Source organism: Ciconia boyciana, chromosome 5, assembly GCF_034638445.1.
Source record: "Ciconia boyciana chromosome 5, ASM3463844v1, whole genome shotgun sequence".
Taxonomy (NCBI): Eukaryota; Metazoa; Chordata; class Aves; order Ciconiiformes; family Ciconiidae; genus Ciconia; species Ciconia boyciana.
Window position 1 is genome coordinate 78,624,096 of NC_132938.1, and position 17,491 is coordinate 78,641,586.

Below are 17,491 nucleotides of genomic sequence, written 5' to 3' on the forward strand. Positions count from 1 at the left end.
CGCGGGGCCCCTTCCCCTCAGGGTTCCCGCCGCCCGCCCTGCCCGGCAGGGCCCCGCCCCCCGCAGCCTCCCGCCCGCCAGGCCCCGCCCCCTCGCCTCAGGCCGTGCGCCCCGTCCGCTTTGGCCCCTGCCGCCGCCCGTAGGTCGCGTGACGCGCCGCGGCCCCGCGCCCTCTCATTGGCCGATTCAATAGTCGCGGGCTACTTGAACGGCGAGAGCGGCGCCGCGGCGCGAGACTCGGCGGCCGCCGGCACGAGTCGCGCCCATCCCCCGCCCGGCGGCGACCCCCGCCCCGGCCGTCCCCGTCCCCCGGCCGTCCCCGGCCTCCGGCGGCGCCACCACCCGCGGCCGCGACCATGTTGGCGGGACAGGAGAACCAGGAGAACGTCCCCCCCAGCGGCAAAGCGCCGCCGCCCGCCGCTGCCGCCGGCACCCGCGTGGCGCTGGGGCTGCTGCGGGGCGCCCAGCAGCGGCCCGGGCTCCCGCCGCAGGTGAGGGGGGGGGCGGCGGGCCCGGGGCGGCGCGGGAGGAGCTGGGGGGTGGGGGGGGCGCCATCTTGGGGCGGTGGGAGCTGTCAGCGGCGGCTGTCAGCGGCGGGGCCGGGCCGGGCTCTCGGCGGCGCTGACGGGCCGCTCTCCCCACAGGCGGCGCGGAGCGGCGGTGAGGGCCATGGCGCGGCGGCGGGGCGGCCGGTCGGCGGGCAGCAGGCCTTCACCATCCATGTGGACGAGCCGGACGGGGAGCAGCGGCGGCGGGGCGGCTCGGCGACCCAGAAGGAGGAGGCGACGCTGGGGCTGCGTGCGGCCGTCTGCGCCTTGGGGGAGCGGCGGCCCCTGGCGCCCCTGGGCAACGCCATGGAGCTGAGCTTCGGTACGTGGCACCGCCCGTGGTGCTCCGGCAGCCCCCGAGTACCCCTGCCCAGGGCTCGGCTGGCGTCCCGCCGGCCCGGCCGCACGCCCGCTGGGAGGGCAGCGCTGCCCCGGGCTCCGGGTGCGCTCTCCTGGGCCCCGACCCACCCGCTCCCTCCGCAGCGGCCCCGGGCAGCGCCCGAGGCTGCAGGGCCCTTCCCGCGGGAAGCGCGGAGGTGAGCAGGGTCGTGCCCAGGTGTTACCTAGGGAGTGATTTCCAGAGCAAACCAGAGGGGGACCGTAGATCCTGAAGCTGTGTGGGACGTACACTGGTTTGGTTCAATTCGGAAGATCCCTTTTCAGTTGCTGAAACCGATTTGGTGCCTTTGAGCCTGCCACTTGGATACATCAGCTTTTCAATCCGGCTGAGCTATCAATTAGTTGAGCCTCTATGCTTCTATCCCCTGCTCTTTGTAGGTAGTTTGACACTTTTAACCTTAATTATTGGTACCTCATGACAGAAAACAGATTACAGACAAGAGCGGCCCTTAAAGCCTCACCCTTTCCTACCGCCATAGGGTTAGAAGGGGACTTTACTCAGGCAGATCCTGAGACTTTTCTCCCAGGTAATACCCTGTGTTGGTGCAAGTGTTTTGAGCTCTTCCCAGTACGTAAGAAACAGTACGTGAGAAAAAGTAGTATTTTATGTGAGAAAAAATAAAAGTATGTGAGAAAAAATATTAAGTACTCCCAGTACGTGAGAAAAGGAGGCTCAGGGGAGACCTTATCACTCTAGAACTACCTGAATGGAGGTTTGTAGAGAGGTGGGGGTCGGTCTCTTTTCCCAGGTAACAAGCAATGGACAAGGGGAATGGCCTCAAGTTGTGCCAGGGGAAGTTTAGACTGGATATTAGGAAATTTTACTTCCCTGAAAGGGTTGTCAAGCATTGGAACAGGCTGCCCAGGGAAGTGGGCAGATGCGTCCCCATCCCTGGAGGTATTTAAAAGATGTGTAAATGCAGTGCTTAGGGACGTGGTTTAGTGGTGGATGTGGCAGTGCTAGGTTAACGGTTGGACTCGATGATCTTAAACATCTTTTCCAACCTAAACGATTCTATGAAATAGGAGCTGTCAGATCCATCTTCTGTAACACATGCATGAATATCTGAGGGCTGATTTCATCATTGTCCACTTCTGCAGTCTACAAAAAGCTCTGGTACTCCAGCCCTGTTTTGAGCTGCAATAGCTCAGCTTACAGGATTCACATCTGTGTAACAAGGTAACACAGGACACACTGAGCACTACATAATTGCAAAAGAGTTTTCCATCCCTTTATTCTTAGGGGGAAGAAGAGAAAGGGGAGCAGGAATCTTCCCTGCTGCAGTAACATTTTGGCTTCCCTAGAGCCTCCTCAACTCCCAGTCTAGTTGAGTGATAGTCTGCCCACTCTGCCTGCCTAGGAGGCAAGAGACCCAGCAGCCCTGGAGAGCTACCATTGACACACTACAGAATAGGGTAGCTCCTTGTGCTGCGAGGGAGTGGTCTGACGGTGCCTATTTTAACACGGCTATTATCTTCTGCTTAGATTCTCCAAGTATTATGGATATTTCAATAACCTCAGAAGCAGAAGAGAAAAAACCAAACGTTAATAACGTGCCAGACTATATCAGCGATATCCATACGTACCTTAGGGAAATGGAGGTGAGCTGCCGTCTCTTTTCTTGTTTGCATACAGCTTATGGGGGAGAAATTCGGGGTTGAGAAATGCATCTAAACATTAGTTACTGTGACAGTGACTAAATTAAAGCTTGCTAGAAATGGAGAAACAAGATGCTGAGTCTGCTGCTGTGAACATAAGACTGGTTTCTTGTGATAAAGTTGATTGTGCCATGCACTGAACAGAAGCTAGAAAGCAAGACTATGGAAATATAACTTACTGATCCTAGACTTACCATTGTTTACTTCTGATCTGTTTAAACTGTGGTAAATGGAGCTTAAACAGTTGCTTCCCTACCGGCACTTAGTCCAAACTCATCTCATCTGTCATCTAAACCTGCAGGTGAAATGCAAGCCTAAAATGGGTTACATGAAGAAGCAACCTGATATCACAAACAACATGCGGGCTATTCTTGTGGACTGGCTGGTGGAAGTTGGAGAAGAATACAAATTACAGAATGAAACCCTGCACTTAGCTGTAAATTACATTGATAGGTTTCTTTCTTCAATGTCTGTTTTGAGAGGAAAACTTCAGCTTGTGGGTACTGCAGCTATGCTGCTTGCATCGTAAGTGAAATTGCTTAATTTAACATTCCACTGTCTGGTCTCGTACAGATGGAAGACTTGTGGCTATCACATTTCTGTTGCCTATTGCCGGACTGACTCAAGAGGCTTCCTACTAGAAGAGAAATCAGGAGTTAATCCACCTAAAAGCTGGGCAGTTTGTACGAAACTCTGCAAGCAAGGTTCTAGGCTCTCTTTGTACAGATTGCCCTAATGTGAGGATTCATTATTTCTAGCTGCAGCAGCAGAAGGCTTCTAAACAGTATTTGAGGGAATATGCACGAGGCATGTGAAAAGAAAGTTCTGCTTGCACCAATTATTAGTTTAGTGGGTTCTTCTGGAGTTTCAGTAACTAAGTCCCAAATTGCTTAGTGCTAAAATATCAGGCTGTTGTAGCTCTGTAATTTCAAATTCTGCTGATTCAAGCACTACTGAACCAAGTGCAGCAAACTTGTTTGGTAACAGTGCCCAGCTACTTCACAAGTCAGAATTTAAGTTAGCATGCTGGCTTTCCTTAAATGTTGCTAGTTATCTGGTTTTCTAGTACAAAATTATTTGCTCATAACTATTTCTCCTGGCAGAAAGTTTGAAGAAATCTACCCTCCTGAAGTAGCAGAATTTGTCTACATCACAGACGACACCTATACCAAGAAGCAGGTTCTAAGGATGGAGCACTTAATTTTGAAGGTTTTGTCGTTTGACTTGGCAGCTCCAACAATCAACCAGTTCCTCACTCAGTATTTCCTACATCAGCAGACAAATGCTAAAGTGGAGAGCCTATCGATGGTAAGTAAGAATTACTAGCTCGGCCCGGGTAACTAGAGGGTTCTATTACTATTAATGCACTTTACAAGCTCTGTTTCCTAGTCCCAGTAGAAAAGCAAAGAAATACTAAAGGATTCTTCAGTCCAGGCTTCCCTGCCTCCTCCTATTTTTAAACGCGTAGTCTCTCTGGGAGAGTTCTGGAGAGTGCATACGTTATGCCGCGTGCTCCTCCAAAAGTGGTGCCGCACCACTGGAAACTAATGCTCCTGTTGCCTCTTACTGTTTGAGATACTCCATTCCTATCACAGGCTGGCACTTGGCCTGGCTCAAGCACGCATGCTTAGTCAGAGCAGGCAGAGATTGATGAACTTTAATTTGGGGTTTGTTGCACTGCTAGATGTTTCCCTCTTATCTAAAACTGCCACACCTACCCAACCACTTGGGCTAAAAGGGACTTCTGTTTTGGTTTTCCCCTCAAGAAGCAGTGAGCTCTAAATCCAGAGGCCAATTTCTAAAGCAGAGCACAGATAACGTTTCAGCTACAGTTACATTAAATCCTAACCGTATGGCAGTTCCCCTAACCGTATGGCAGTTACTCCTAAATAGAAGCCTTTGTCTCATTGTGTACAGGTCAGACCCGACTACACTCTTCCCTCTAGATCTTATATACCTCTAAATATAAAATGTGGTGTTGAAAAAGCATGCGTTAGGACCACTGTTTGACAGTAGCTAACAGTATATGCTAAAAGAGAAAGTGGAAACTAGCAAAAGCTGTTCCTCCAACTGATGGCAGGATTGGAAGCTTAAATTAGGGGTTTAGTGCAACTGTTAAATGCTCTTCTACTTCCTTTTGGGAGCAGATGATTCCCTTTCTCTCATTTCCCTTGCAGTACCTTGGAGAGCTGAGTCTAATTGATGCTGATCCTTACCTGAAATACTTGCCATCAGTTATTGCTGCTGCAGCATTTCATCTAGCAGGCTATACGATCACTGGACAAACTTGGGTATGTAGCACTAAAACTTGAGCCTTCCCGCACCTTTATGCATGTTTAGTGTATTTGTACGCTGTTCTGAATGCTGGGGCCTCGGCTGCAGGAATCGCAGCCCCTCCACACTCCTAGGCTGTTAATTAGGGATTATTGCTCCCTATGGTATGTGAAAAATGGCGGGGGGATACAACACCTTTTCCTGGAAGGAGGCGGCATCTACTGATGCACTCCGTTCTGGTGATCCTCCTCAAAGCTGTTAGCAGCTTCCTTGTGATGAGGAAGTGGGCGGTAAAGCCTAAGCACTGGAGGCAAGGAATACTTGTTTAGAATATGGTAGTTTTCAGGATTACTGTAAATCTACATGAACTGCTAAAATCTGAGCAGTGAGTGTTAAACTACTTTGTGCTTGAGAAAACGACACTCTGCCAAGCTACTAGAAGAGAGTTTCAACAGGAAGCTAAAAACTCCACCAGTGGTCATCAGCATAAGCGAACAGAAACGTTGAAATGTCCCTCTTCCTTTCCTTTTTCCCTCAGCCCGAATCCCTGGGCAAAATAACAGGCTACACCCTCGAAGACATCAAGCCTTGCCTCATGGACCTACACAAGACCTACCTCAAAGCAGCACAGCACACACAACAGTCCATAAGGGAAAAGTACAAGAGTACAAAGTGAGTATCTGTAGAGACGTACGATAAGCCGGTATGTTACGCCTGAGTTGTCCTAGCACCTAACTGCTTAACGGGGTGGGGGAGTGGGGTGTATCTTGAGTCTTCAGTCAGACTCAACTGACCAAATCTACCACTTAAGTGAAATGGTGACAAGACGCCTTGGGTTTTTGCACAGTGTTTTGTTGAGCAGTACTTCCTGTTCACCACCAGGCCTGCTATCACTACCTGAACTGTCAGGTAGAAACTGGGGGAATTGTCTTGACGTTCCTACAGTCGGTAGGCAGGAGATGGTACCTAATGCTCCTAAAAATCTGTGTCGGCATGGCAGCTGACAAGCCCCAAAACGTTTTCTGCCTTGTGAGGAATGTGCTTCGCTGCAGTATGTATGCTATTCTTTACAGCAGAGAGCACTTGGGCAAGATGACATCCTGCGTCTTTTTTTCCTCTCTCTAGGTACCACGGAGTATCGCTTATTGACCCACCAGAGACACTAAACTTATTGTAATAATCAAGAGACTGATCTTTTAAAAGATGTATATTACAAGAAAATGATGTACAGTTTTAAACATGGTTCAAAATTCTAGATGTGATCACTCGGAATATTAATACAGGTTTTGATGAGCGTAATTATGAAGTTAGTTTTACATGGTTTTAATGTAAATCTTTTGTACATGCAATCTTGTTAAAATATTTAGCTGGGTTTTTATAAAAACGTTCTCTTCAAGCACGGAATTAACCATGCAGACCAACTGAAGTCTGAAACTGCTTCTAATTATAGACTAAACATTAATTTTAGCAGTGCATTATTATAGTAGGGCTTTTTCTCCTTCCAAGTAAGAATGACTTGGACTCCACAGCAGTATTTGTAGCATTTTTATACCGTCTAGTTTAAACTGAGACTTAGTATAGATCCAAAATGTGGCTTAATGGCTATAATACTGGAAAAAACTATATCGCTATGAGGAGAACACCTCGCTGGAATTGACTCGTGAGGCTCTTTAGGATGTGCCAGTTACCATTGCCAGATCTCCATCAGGTTAAAAGCTGAACACTCTGCTACAGGGGCTGCACGGCTAAAACTAGTATACCAGTTCATACTTCTCTCTTCCAGTATGTAGAAAATGGTCTTGCTATAGGTATTTTCTAGTCAAAGTGTAAAACTGATACTAATTTAAACCCATGGAGTTCCCACTGATGTGTTAGCTGTCCCGAAAGCCCATTGACATCTACTAAAAAAATGATAGTCATCGATCTGCTTACCTAGTACCTCTTCAGGGGTGGTGGAGGGATTAAACTGCAGGAGGGTGAACTGCTGCTCTGTGCCCTCAAGAGGAGGGAACGTCTTCTGGCGTGGATGGGCTATGTGCAGAATGGTACAAATTCTGTACATCCCTCTTGCTTGGAAAGGCATGCAGCAAAAACGTAGACCAACCCGTCTTATTTTTCCTTAGTTCTAGAACTGTTACACGAGCAAACTAGCACATAATCGGCATTAGATCAAGCGGACGTTTACCTTCAGCCTGTGTAAACGGAATGATGCTGCCCTGTACCTGCTGTTCTTTGCATGTAAAGCAGTGAGTGCATGGAAGTGGGTTTAATTAAGCCATTTCCAGGTTGGCTAATAAACAAGTTTTACATCTGATGTTAGTGGTCTTGCCAATACCTTAAAACCACTGAGGGGTAGTACTACCGTCTTAAACTGGCATTCATTTCTAAAGCTTTTTGGCAAGGGCTGCCCTGTGAAACCTGTGCCACTTCAAGTTGAAGTTGACTCAACACTGTCTGTCTGGTTATCTGGACACCCAGCAGGTAGCAGCAGAAATTCTTCACAGATGTTGAACAGCTGTTATGGTGTGGGCTATTTAAAACAAATTTTTAAAAAATCATCAGCCCTCTGTCAAGCCGACAAGCATGCATTATAGTGAGGCAATTCAGATGTCTCGACTCTGTAACTAAAAACTCGCTGTTCTGCCCCACCCCTGCTCTGCAGTCTGAGCCTTCTGTGAACCAACTCGGTTACAAAACTGATCGAGTCAAGTGGTGGTGGCTTATCCAGTCAAGAAAAAAGGCTGCCTTTTTTGGCCACTCGGAGCTTTTTAAGATGCACTTTGACTTTTATACATGCTTAATGAAGAACCATACATACTTCATTGGTCTACCATGTTCTCCAATAGCCTTTACTTAGCTTAATTTCAGTAGGTTGCCACTGAAAAGCTAAAACTAGCCGGTGAAAAAAACGCGCAGTATATCATGTTTGGTGCTTACTATTGGAAATGCGCTAACCTTGCGGGAGAATGAGTTTGTATATACAGGAACAGGCTTGCTGCAGTTGCGACATCAGTTTGTGACCTTGGAAGGGCAACTCAAAATGCTGACTGGCAATTATTCCTTGAAGACAATAGAGCACAGCGCTCTTCCTGAGAAACGGGGCTCTGCCTTCCCCTTCGTTTTTTGTGCTGTATGCTGGAAACTTTCCAAGACCACTGAGAAATATGAACATTGGAAGAGGAGTAATTTAAAGGAAACTTATGAATTTTCCCCAGAAAAGAGCAAGTAGCAGTACTTAAGTGAAAGGACTACAGTGGCTTATAGTATTAATTTACTGCTTAATGAAATGTCTCCTTGCTCTGTTTTCAAGGGAAGTTGTTCTGTTACTGTTCCCATAGCACAGAGAAAAACTCCCTTGCTCCCTGAGCTCTACTTTCAACATACCACTATGACTTCCTCTACAGCCTAAAAAAATGCTTCAGTCAGGGGCTGGCATCTCTGCCCAGTATGACTGTGTTCCTCCTTCCTCACTGACAGCTCTTGCTGCTGCAGGAAGTACCATCTTTTTCCATCATCTTCTCATTTTCTGAAGTTAATATGGGACGATTCCAGCTCTTCCTACTAAGCTTTGAAGAAAATATCCCAGGTTGTACCGTACTACTGTTTTGCCTATCCAGTTTAACTTCTCCTAGTCCTTTCAAAATAAAGCCGCTGAGGAATGTAGGGTATGAGATGTTATGTGTGAGGAAGAGAGAAACAGCAGTGCAAAGAATGCTGTTCTTTTTCCTGAAGAAGTTTAAGGGCTTGTGGTACTGCAGAAGTAAGAAGAAACTGGATCTTCACTTATTCTTGTACTCCTGACAGTGACACTGAGAGACTGACACTAAGAAAACTGGTTTAGCTCCTGGAGGGATGGGGCTTTCTGTGTTTGTCCTTTTCTGAAAGAGCACAACTTGATTAAAACTGTGCTTGGCTGGGAGCAATTTTTTAAAAAATATTAAATTCTAAACCTGATTTGGGACATGTTATAGCTGCAACAGTAACTTCTCTCCTGTTCGTATTTCATGAAATACTGAGGTCACATGTAAAATAGTCCTACTTTGCTCTTGTAAATATGTGCATGTTTCCCATTTGACTTGGTTTTCAAACAAAGGGGCTAGGTCAGGTATGTTGGAAACCTCCTCATCTCTTTGCTTTGCCTGATTCTAAATTCAGTGCATAATTCTTTGAATATAGTTCAAGAAGCATTCCTGTCTGTTGCATGTAATATTTAATTAAACTTTTCTAAGAAACTCCATTGCTGATGTACAAGTTGTTGCTTCTCTATGACGGTTTTGCAGAAGTTCTATGCTATTTTGTTACGCGCATGCATTTCTGTTGATTTTTATACAAAGCAGTTTCAGTGAAAGGCAAGATTTGGAGTGACATGGGCAAGAAGGTCTTAGTCACAACACACCATTCCCCCTGTGAAGAACATTCCAAGGTATGAAAGACTTCCCAGGTGTGGTAATAGCTACCTTACTCAAAAGCAGCTCTTCCTGGCATTAAACTTGAGCCATAATGCCTTTTACCACCTGAACTCTGCTGACACACAGCTCACTTCAGTAATGGCAGAGGCCGTTCTGTTAAGAGAACTCTGCATCTTACCTCTGCAATTCAAGTTGTGTAACTCGAGTCAGTTCAAGTTGAACCAGTGAGGTTACTGCTGCAGCTGGATACTAACCATAGAATTTAATTTACATGCAAAATTGTTTTATTTAAAGCTGTGTACAATACTTTTATAAAATATACATAAAAGCAGGACCAGATATGGGGTGGGAGGAAATAAAATTATCTACAAAAATAAGTTCAGTAATGACAGACCAAATTATTATACAGCATTTCTGAAGGAGGGATGATGGCTTTAATAAGCAGCTCTCTTCTTTTTTCTCCTTTTGTTAAATGCTTTCTTACTTGTATTTCCTTGCTTCGAGTTGGTCTGTGTTCTGTGAGCAAACAACATTTGTATCAAAGAAACTTACCCAATAGTTTTTGTTTTGAAAGAACACAGAAGCTGATCATCCATAACAGGGCAACCACCCACCACACTCAGTGCAAGGTTCAAACGTAGTTTCTAGAAAGCGTACTACACATGACAACGAGGGTTTCCATGGCTAATGCAGGGACACAGCAATAAATCTCACTTCTTGGAGAGAAAAGTTTAAGTTTAGCTGTAGCATAGCACGTAGAATCTCTGCAGCATCTCTAAGGAGCAGCTGATTCAAACCCACTTTTATCCTCTCGCTCCCTTTGGAACGATTAGTCAAATATCTAGCACCGTTTCAGACAGCTGCAGGTCAGCCAGGATGACTGGTCTCCTAGGACAGAAGCAAACTAGCCTAGATTTAAACTTCCTTGTTCTCAGCTATCTATGTAGTCCCCTTGATCAACTGGGACGTTTCTTGGCCTTGCCAAAATCTTGTGCTGCCTGACAATACTCCCTACAAACTCCTTTCCCCTCCTAATTTCACATAATGGTTACCTTGTTTTCTTTGGTAGTTCCTGTGGTTCCAGAATGACAACTTCTTCCTCTTCACTGTCGGACAGTACAATAGGTTCATCTAAATAAACAAACCACGAACTGGTGATCAGTTTTGTACGAACAACTCCCGTAACTAATAACCACAGCATTTTTAAAGAAACATTCAGCATGGCTAGTGCTTAATTTGGAGCCCTTCGTATACTACAGAAATCAAGTTTTCTTCTGAAGAAAACAGAAGTGACCAGGCGAAGTGAAAGTAGCACATGGCTGTAACTCTCAAGCGGAAAGTGGCTACGATGGTTCTTCTTTCTGGCTAAGGACTTCTTTCACGTTTTAATTCTAGACTGTTAATAAAGTGATATAATAAGCATATCTGATATCAAGGTAAATAAATACTTACCCTTCTTAGTTTCCCTCATTGTACTTGTATCCTCAGTTTCCATTTTCTGACATTCAAAAGCAGTAGCCTCACTTTCACCTTCCTCTTCCGCTGCTTCTTCCCTCTCAGATTCTTCAAGGTCTCCCCAGGAGTTCTCTATTCCTTCCCCAATTTGGGCTGTCCCAGGAGTGTGCAATATTGGTTTGGCAAAACTGAAGTAGTTAAGAAAAATCTTGGTGTTTGCTGGTAAACACTTTGTATTCTGAGAGCAAACTGGTTGGTTTTTAAGTTGTATCTTTTCCCCCCAGGGGAGAACATCCTTAAAGGGGAGTTGAGAGAGAGTACTTCTCCAGTTACTGTAACAATCTGTCACTTCAGACCTCAGGTTTGCACTTTATGCTAGGAATTAAGTTACCTGAAAGCAGTTAGAACCAAAACCAGTATGATGTTAACATTTCCTCTGAAGGCTATAAGGCTACCTAAGCCGTGAGGAATCTTGGATGTGTGTTTAGCTTCTAGTAGTGCTAGTGCAGGGGATGGGAAGCCTGGTTTTCCCCTGAATAATACAACAGAAAAGATACACTTCTGAAGGAGGCTCAGCTTTAGTGATGATTTCTTCTGCTTGCTCTTCCACGTTGTTAGTATCAACAGCAGCGCTTTCCATCTTGAAGGCAGTGATCTTTTGATTTGGTATAGATTCTGCAAAGCCGAACTTCCCACCTTCTTTCCTAGTCATTCAGTGACAGACATTATTTCAGGATGTTTCACACTTAAAATGCTTTCTCTTTTCAAGGTCAAATATACAAATACTTGCTATTTAAAACAAATACAAGTGAAAACAATTTGCTGTTCAAACTACAGGTTGACATGACTTTTTAATATGTTTCTTAAAAATACTAATTTCCCTTCCTTCCCAAAACACTCACCTAACTTTCTGGTCGTTCTCCAAGGCTTTTTGAATTAGTTCTGTTATTTCTGCAACCTTAACAGCTGTTATTTTACTGCATCTCAGAACCTGTTTGTTATACATACAACAACAGTTTACGATCATGAAAGCAAGATGTTTTTAACTGAAACTGCAGAACATCATAGGAGTCACAAACACTTAAAATAAAAATAGGGCATCTTAGTATGAGGGACTGGATACACTACGAGTTGATGGAAAAGGTTAATACAACAGCCTCTAGCTATTCGTGAGCGTGCAGTCTGAATTAATTTAGAGACTCCCTCAGCCACATCACAGGGAAAAAAAAGATGCGTATCTGACCAAACAATATGCCTTTTCTACATCTCCTCTTCAGTATCATACACAGTACTATGCTCTTCCACTAGGACTAAAAATACGTCATCTCTTCCAATTAAATCAGACAGGTAATTGATTTCTTAGCTTCCAAATGTCAAGGATATTTCAATATCAAGATTACAGCACAGAAACTAGTTTATATACAAGAGAAAGACTGGTCAAGGCAAAGATTTACCTGATCCTTTACTAGCATAATCCCTCCACTGGACTGGATGGTACAAATTTCACGATGTTTATTCATGGCAATTACAAGGAGGCCATCCATTACACATTCCTCACGTTCACTTGGATCCACCAATAAATAGGTCCTAGAATCAAGTTTTTAAATATAAGGCAAGACTAAAAGTTTGAGGTGAGTTACTACCCTTAAAACAATTAAACAAAGGAACTGGTTTATATATTAGTAACTATGGGTATGCTCCCCCCCCGAAAGTTTGTCTATGTCATCTGTGGAAAGCTGCTGGTTAGTTACACTGTGCAGGACACATAAGTATCTCCCCACGGCACCTCACTTCAGATAAAATGTTTTAAGAAATCAGCTTGTCAACATAAATATTTTTAGGACTCTTCTATGTTTAAAATCAATTCTGCACAATTGACAATAAGCTGTTTCTGTCAAAAGACTTAAAAATCTTACCCTTGCTGGAAGAAGGCAAAACTGACACAAATAGGCATGTGGTGGATACTCAGGGGGACAGGATCACGTTCCTCGGGAGTGTACTTTGAAAAGAATTGTCCCAGAAGACAATTATTTACAGAACACATTTAATTTTAAAATTACGTACGGTACAAAGATATTTAAGGAAATAAAAAACGAAGAAAAAAAGGCTAACGAATGTTTAGTCACCTAAATATTAAAAAACTCTTTTTACTCTTCTTGTGCAATTCTTACTGTTTATTACCTACACAGGTAAATACGGCACATTCATCAGCCTTACGCTTGATTTGGGCAAAATACTGTAAAATACTTTTCTTTTACAATTAATATTCCCATAAACTGAGGTTGATAAAATTCTGTATTCAGCAGGCTTCCTTACTACCCTTTCACATATTGAATAGCAACACATCTGTCCTAAAACTTAATATCTTGGAGTTTATCTGCTTGCACAAACATTTAATTCTCCCTTTTAGACAGAAAGAAACAGCTACTTGCGATGCCACAACATTTACTGTGATCTGGTACAACTTACCACAGTTACTTCCTCTCCTTGCACAGACACATCTGGTCTGCGAAAATGACACAGAGCTACAATTCCTGCTATGCTAGCAGCATCAATAATGTTACCGTCATGATTTAACAGGTGCAGGTCCAGACGAATTTGCCAAACCTGAGAAAAAGCACACAAACCTGCTGGGTAATTTGTGACGTAATTCTACAGAAGCTACTGTTTTTCAAAACAATTTCATTTTTTGAACCATAAAAAGAAACAGCATATATTCTTCAGGTCTTTGCTTAAGAAGATGAAAGATCTCGATGTATTACAAGATACACAGTGCGCTAGATTTAAGCCCTGGTTAATTACGACAAAATACATATCATTTAAGTACAATTTAAACTTTATTCTGCAGAGAAATATTCAAGCGTGCAGGGTCCCAACTACTTCAGAAAGCCTACGTAGATATGTAAGTTAAAAATACTTGTAAAGTCAGATGCGTGGATCCTTACATTAACCTAAAATCAGAACTTCTAGTTTCCAAAACAAGACAGAGGCCACCTTAAAACCAGACTATATGTACCCTTTAGTTTAAACCCACTTGAAATTAGTAGCTTTTCATACCTTTTCACCAGCAACAACACAGAGAGATTCGGTATCTATACATTTAGAATTTCTCAGGCATCGTTCTATTAGTCTGTTCAGTTTCACCAATAACTCAGATTGCCTGTTAAAACAAAATTAACCCAAATGGAATATGATTATGCTCTATACTTACATGTATCAAAACAGTGGCTCTTCTGTCATCCTTGTTTAGTCTTTTTAAGAAAGCTACCTACCTGCCAGGCTCAAAACCAGGCGCAGCCATCGGTGAGAGCTCAAGATTAAAGAAAAGTATACCTTCTGTAGGCCGATTTGGCTTGGGGGGAACAAGTTCACACGAGACTTGTGCAAGAACCCTGCAAAGGTAAATAAACCAGTAAGTCACGGAATTTAGCAGGAAAACACTCCTACCGCTAGGAACAAAATACATACTTTGAAAAAGCATGCGTTTAGGCTTTTAGTTTGTATTTCTTGCTCCTGACAGTTTCTCATTCAATGCCCATCATACATATTTAAACTCTGGGCAACAACTGAGACAATCAAACGTAGAAATTAGAACATTCTCCTGTCTTTTAGGACTAAAAGTAAGACTTAAACACATGAGAATCTCTAACTAAATGTTTATGTAAGTGCATATATTCTGCTTTTCCACATACAAAAGAGGGCCGTTTGATTTGTGGAAGAATGCAAAATGTAATGCGAGATCACTGAATAAAGGGATGAAAAATTAATCATTTTGTATATCATAAATTATTCGTAATCTACAATCAACACGGAAACCCCATCCCTTCCCTTCCCACTTCTCCTCTATGCTCCTATCCTGGAATCGCTACGACTTTTAGGCTTCAGTCCCCAAAATCTGTTTACTGCGATCTCAGCAGGCTTTCAGATGCCTATCATTCAACGCTCTACACTCCGTTTGCTTTCGCAGGTTTAGAAGCGTAACGCTTTAAAGCGAGAGCGACAGCGGCCCCTGCAAGGCTCTCCTCAGGCCGCGAAGCGCAGCGCGCTCTGCCCGCAGCCGAGAGGCCGCGGCGCCGGCCGAGCCCCCGCTCCCACCTGGTTTTCCCCAGCTCCACGATGCAGCAGCCGTAGTCGGCGCCGAAGGAGACGCGCACGTTCCGGTAGTCATAGCACTGCCGCCCGTCCAGGCGCTGCGGGCCCACAGACACACACACACAGACACACACCGGGTTAATGCGCCGTCCCGGGGCGGGGGGGCCCGGCTCTGGCCTACCGCGGGGCGGCGGCAGGGGAGAGCCGCGCTAGCCCTCCCCGCGGCGGGGAAGGGGATAGGGAAGGGGATGGGATGGGGAAAGGGAGGCCGGCGCCGCACCTTCCTCTCCTCGATGGCGCGCAGGAGGAAGCGCCGCTCGCAGTTGGAGAGCGGCGTCGCCTTCATGGCGGGCCCTGAGGCGCGGCGCGCACGGGAGCCGGCGGCGGCGCGGACGTCATCACCGCGCGGCGGCCGCGGGGCGGTGGGTGCCAGCGCGCAGGCGCAGAGCTCCCGCCGCCGGTCCCGCCCACAGGCCGTTCCCCTCAGGGCGGGCGCCGGTGCCGCCGCCTGCTCGGCCGTGAGGCGAGGTTGACCCCGGGGGAGTCCGCACCATCGGTCATCGCCTGTTACAGCCCGCTAAATGATGGGCGCAGGGGCCTGCTTCGCCGCAGGCGCAGCTGTAGCCGCGGCTCGGAGGTCCGCTGCCCAGAGCGGGGCCTGGGACGGGGCTGTTGCAGTAGCCGCCCCATCGCGGCTCTCGGCGCGTCTTCAGCGGCCGAAGGGAGAGAGGCCGTGTGGGCTCGTGCCAAAGTGCCGGTCGTCGGGGAAATCGTCTGGAATTAAAAAAATGCGCCCCGGGCATTTCGAGTGGTTAACGCTGTTGCAGTGTCCAGTCTCCAAGATGTGCATGCTCCTGCAGCCCCTAGAAAACAGCCGAGCTGGTAGCGCGAGCGAGGCAGTTAGTGCTGTAGACGAAAATACAGCAAAAGCTTCAAATTTGTCAGGAGGACATCCTTTCCTGTTGTTCTGAAGTGTTGCCTGTAAGTAAAAACTCAAGGCCTTTACAAGTGGCTTTTATGCTTAGTTTGAGTAGAAATGAGAAAATCGATTCCTGCCATCTTCCCACCAAGGTTAAACCTCAGACACTCTGACTTTTCTCACACAAAATTGTTGAAATACCTCAGTTATACTGTCTTTTTAAATCTTGTTAACACACTGAAGTTCTAGTGCAAACTAAAAAGTGAGTCACATTCCAGAAACTTCAAGTTTGTGCAAGTGAGGACAAATGTTGTCTGATTTTTTCCATGCTGGTTTTATATTTTCAGATTAGGATAAATGAATATCATCGCAAATATTCAGTGTAAAAGAATATTGATGAGATCACAAAAAGACAACCTTTCTGTAGGGATAAAAATAAGCAAATATTTTTCCCAAATGGCACTACGTGTGAAGCAACAATAAGGAACAAAATGATCTAACACTTGCAACTTTCTCTCTAGCCACGAATATGATAACATTTGGCATAAGGTTCTCTCTCATCACAGCTATATGGTTGACTGGGTATTTTACTTGGAGTTTAACTGGCAGTCTTTAAGTAGAAATTCTGTCTGGTTTTACTTTTTTATTGTTTAAATTCAGTGATAATATTCATTAGTGGAGGCTTGGGGTTCAATTCTGGCTGCTTTGCAATCGCTGAGAAGAAATGCTTCCATTGGGACCAAGTTTGCTCCCTGTTAGTAGCCCTAAGACCTGCTGTGCTTTGGTTGGTGCAGCTTTTTACATGAAAAGTTAAGGTTAGGTACTAATGACTTGCAATCACTTAAGATTTTATAAGGAGGAAATTGTTTTCTCAGCACTGATTTTAATCACAGAGCTAATTTCTGAGTTATGTGCAGTTGGGTAAACTGTTAAACAGTGTTTCTAAATCACAGAAAACAAATGTATTTTGAATTGTTTCATTTATTGTTAGCAAACAGATATGTAAAACAAAGCTTGGGAAAAACTTGTGGAAATATTTTGGCAAATATGTAAGTTGAATAACAAAAAAGGCAGACTTCTGAAAGAAGTGGGATGTAACCATAAGCTTTGCGTTTTGAATGTCTAACTTAAAGTTTAAGTTAGACATTCAAACTACATTACTGTAAATCCTTTCCTATCACACTGATATATTTCATTTGTTGTACTGAAGTCTGTATGTTGCTTTCAGAGAAACGCAGTACAAATTTCAGACACTTCAGTTGCATTGAAGAAGTATTGCAGCTCTTTGCATGTTCGAGTAAACCCAAGCTAAAGCCATAAATTACCACTTTGAATACTTTTTCTTACATCTTTTGTGTGCCGTCGTTTTGTAGTTGTCCGCATACTTATTAGGAGCCCATTTTCACCCATGTTGTAAGTCACAGTATTTGCAGGAAGCAGGATTGTGAAATTTTTCTGTCATTTTACAATATAAAAAGAGATCTGGAATCTTTTTACATCTCAAGGAACAGAATTTGCTTGGTAAACACAGTCCTGCTAGGTTGCCTTTTCAGTACATATTGGGATGATTAAAGTCTCCAGTGAGGAACTTAAGCTGTTAGTTCAATGCTGCAAAGTTGTTGTGCTTTATTTAAATGAGATATCTCATTCCTCAGAATTTGAGTCCTGTGCGTATTCAAAGTACTGATGTTAGTGGTAGGAGCGGTATTAAGTATTTTATCTGGCACGTACAGCTC

At 44.7% G+C, this 17,491-nt stretch overlaps 2 protein-coding genes across 4 annotated transcripts; one reads left to right on the forward strand and one right to left on the reverse strand.

The window, feature by feature from the left end:
- Positions 1 to 164: 164 nt before the first annotated feature.
- Positions 165 to 9,446, forward strand: CCNA2 (cyclin A2). Of its 2 annotated transcripts, XM_072863455.1 has the most exons (8): positions 165 to 491; positions 645 to 870; positions 2,434 to 2,549; positions 2,908 to 3,131; positions 3,710 to 3,914; positions 4,784 to 4,897; positions 5,419 to 5,552; positions 6,006 to 9,446. In XM_072863455.1, the coding sequence occupies exons 1-8, from the start codon at positions 357 to 359 to the stop codon at positions 6,055 to 6,057; spliced, it is 1,206 nt and encodes a 401-aa protein (XP_072719556.1). In that variant the 5' UTR covers positions 165 to 356; the 3' UTR covers positions 6,058 to 9,446. The 2 variants fall into 2 exon arrangements, with proteins under 2 accessions (XP_072719556.1, XP_072719557.1); XM_072863456.1 differs by having other exon boundaries at positions 175 to 870.
- Positions 9,447 to 9,568: 122 nt separating this feature from the next.
- On the reverse strand, positions 9,569 to 15,277 carry EXOSC9 (exosome component 9). Of its 2 annotated transcripts, XM_072863452.1 has the most exons (12): positions 15,117 to 15,277; positions 14,840 to 14,934; positions 14,017 to 14,136; positions 13,802 to 13,904; positions 13,214 to 13,351; positions 12,661 to 12,743; positions 12,199 to 12,331; positions 11,647 to 11,735; positions 11,302 to 11,448; positions 10,742 to 10,932; positions 10,342 to 10,420; positions 9,569 to 9,805 (listed from the first exon to the last, which is right to left on the reverse strand). In XM_072863452.1, exons 1-12 carry the CDS (start codon positions 15,180 to 15,182, stop codon positions 9,724 to 9,726), a joined length of 1,326 nt encoding a protein of 441 aa, XP_072719553.1. In that variant the 5' UTR covers positions 15,183 to 15,277; the 3' UTR covers positions 9,569 to 9,723. The 2 variants fall into 2 exon arrangements, with proteins under 2 accessions (XP_072719553.1, XP_072719554.1); XM_072863453.1 differs by lacking the exon at positions 14,840 to 14,934 and having other exon boundaries at positions 15,117 to 15,263.
- Positions 15,278 to 17,491: the final 2,214 nt, after the last annotated feature.

Bases quoted from the DNA above. Each gene is read 5' to 3' on its own strand.
- CCNA2 (XM_072863456.1), top strand. From the start codon at position 357: ATGTTGGCGGGACAGGAGAACCAGGAGAACGTCCCCCCCAGCGGCAAA. The intron at 871-2,433 runs GTACGTGGCACC...TCTTCTGCTTAG, and splicing joins CGCCATGGAGCTGAGCTTCG to ATTCTCCAAGTATTATGGAT. The intron at 3,915-4,783 runs GTAAGTAAGAAT...TTTCCCTTGCAG, and splicing joins AAGTGGAGAGCCTATCGATG to TACCTTGGAGAGCTGAGTCT.
- EXOSC9 (XM_072863452.1), bottom strand. From the start codon at position 15,182: ATGAAGGCGACGCCGCTCTCCAACTGCGAGCGGCGCTTCCTCCTGCGC. The intron at 14,935-15,116 runs GTGCGGCGCCGG...GTGGGCCCGCAG, and splicing joins GCGCCATCGAGGAGAGGAAG to CGCCTGGACGGGCGGCAGTG. The intron at 10,421-10,741 runs GTAAGTATTTAT...TTGTTTATTTAG, and splicing joins AATGAGGGAAACTAAGAAGG to ATGAACCTATTGTACTGTCC.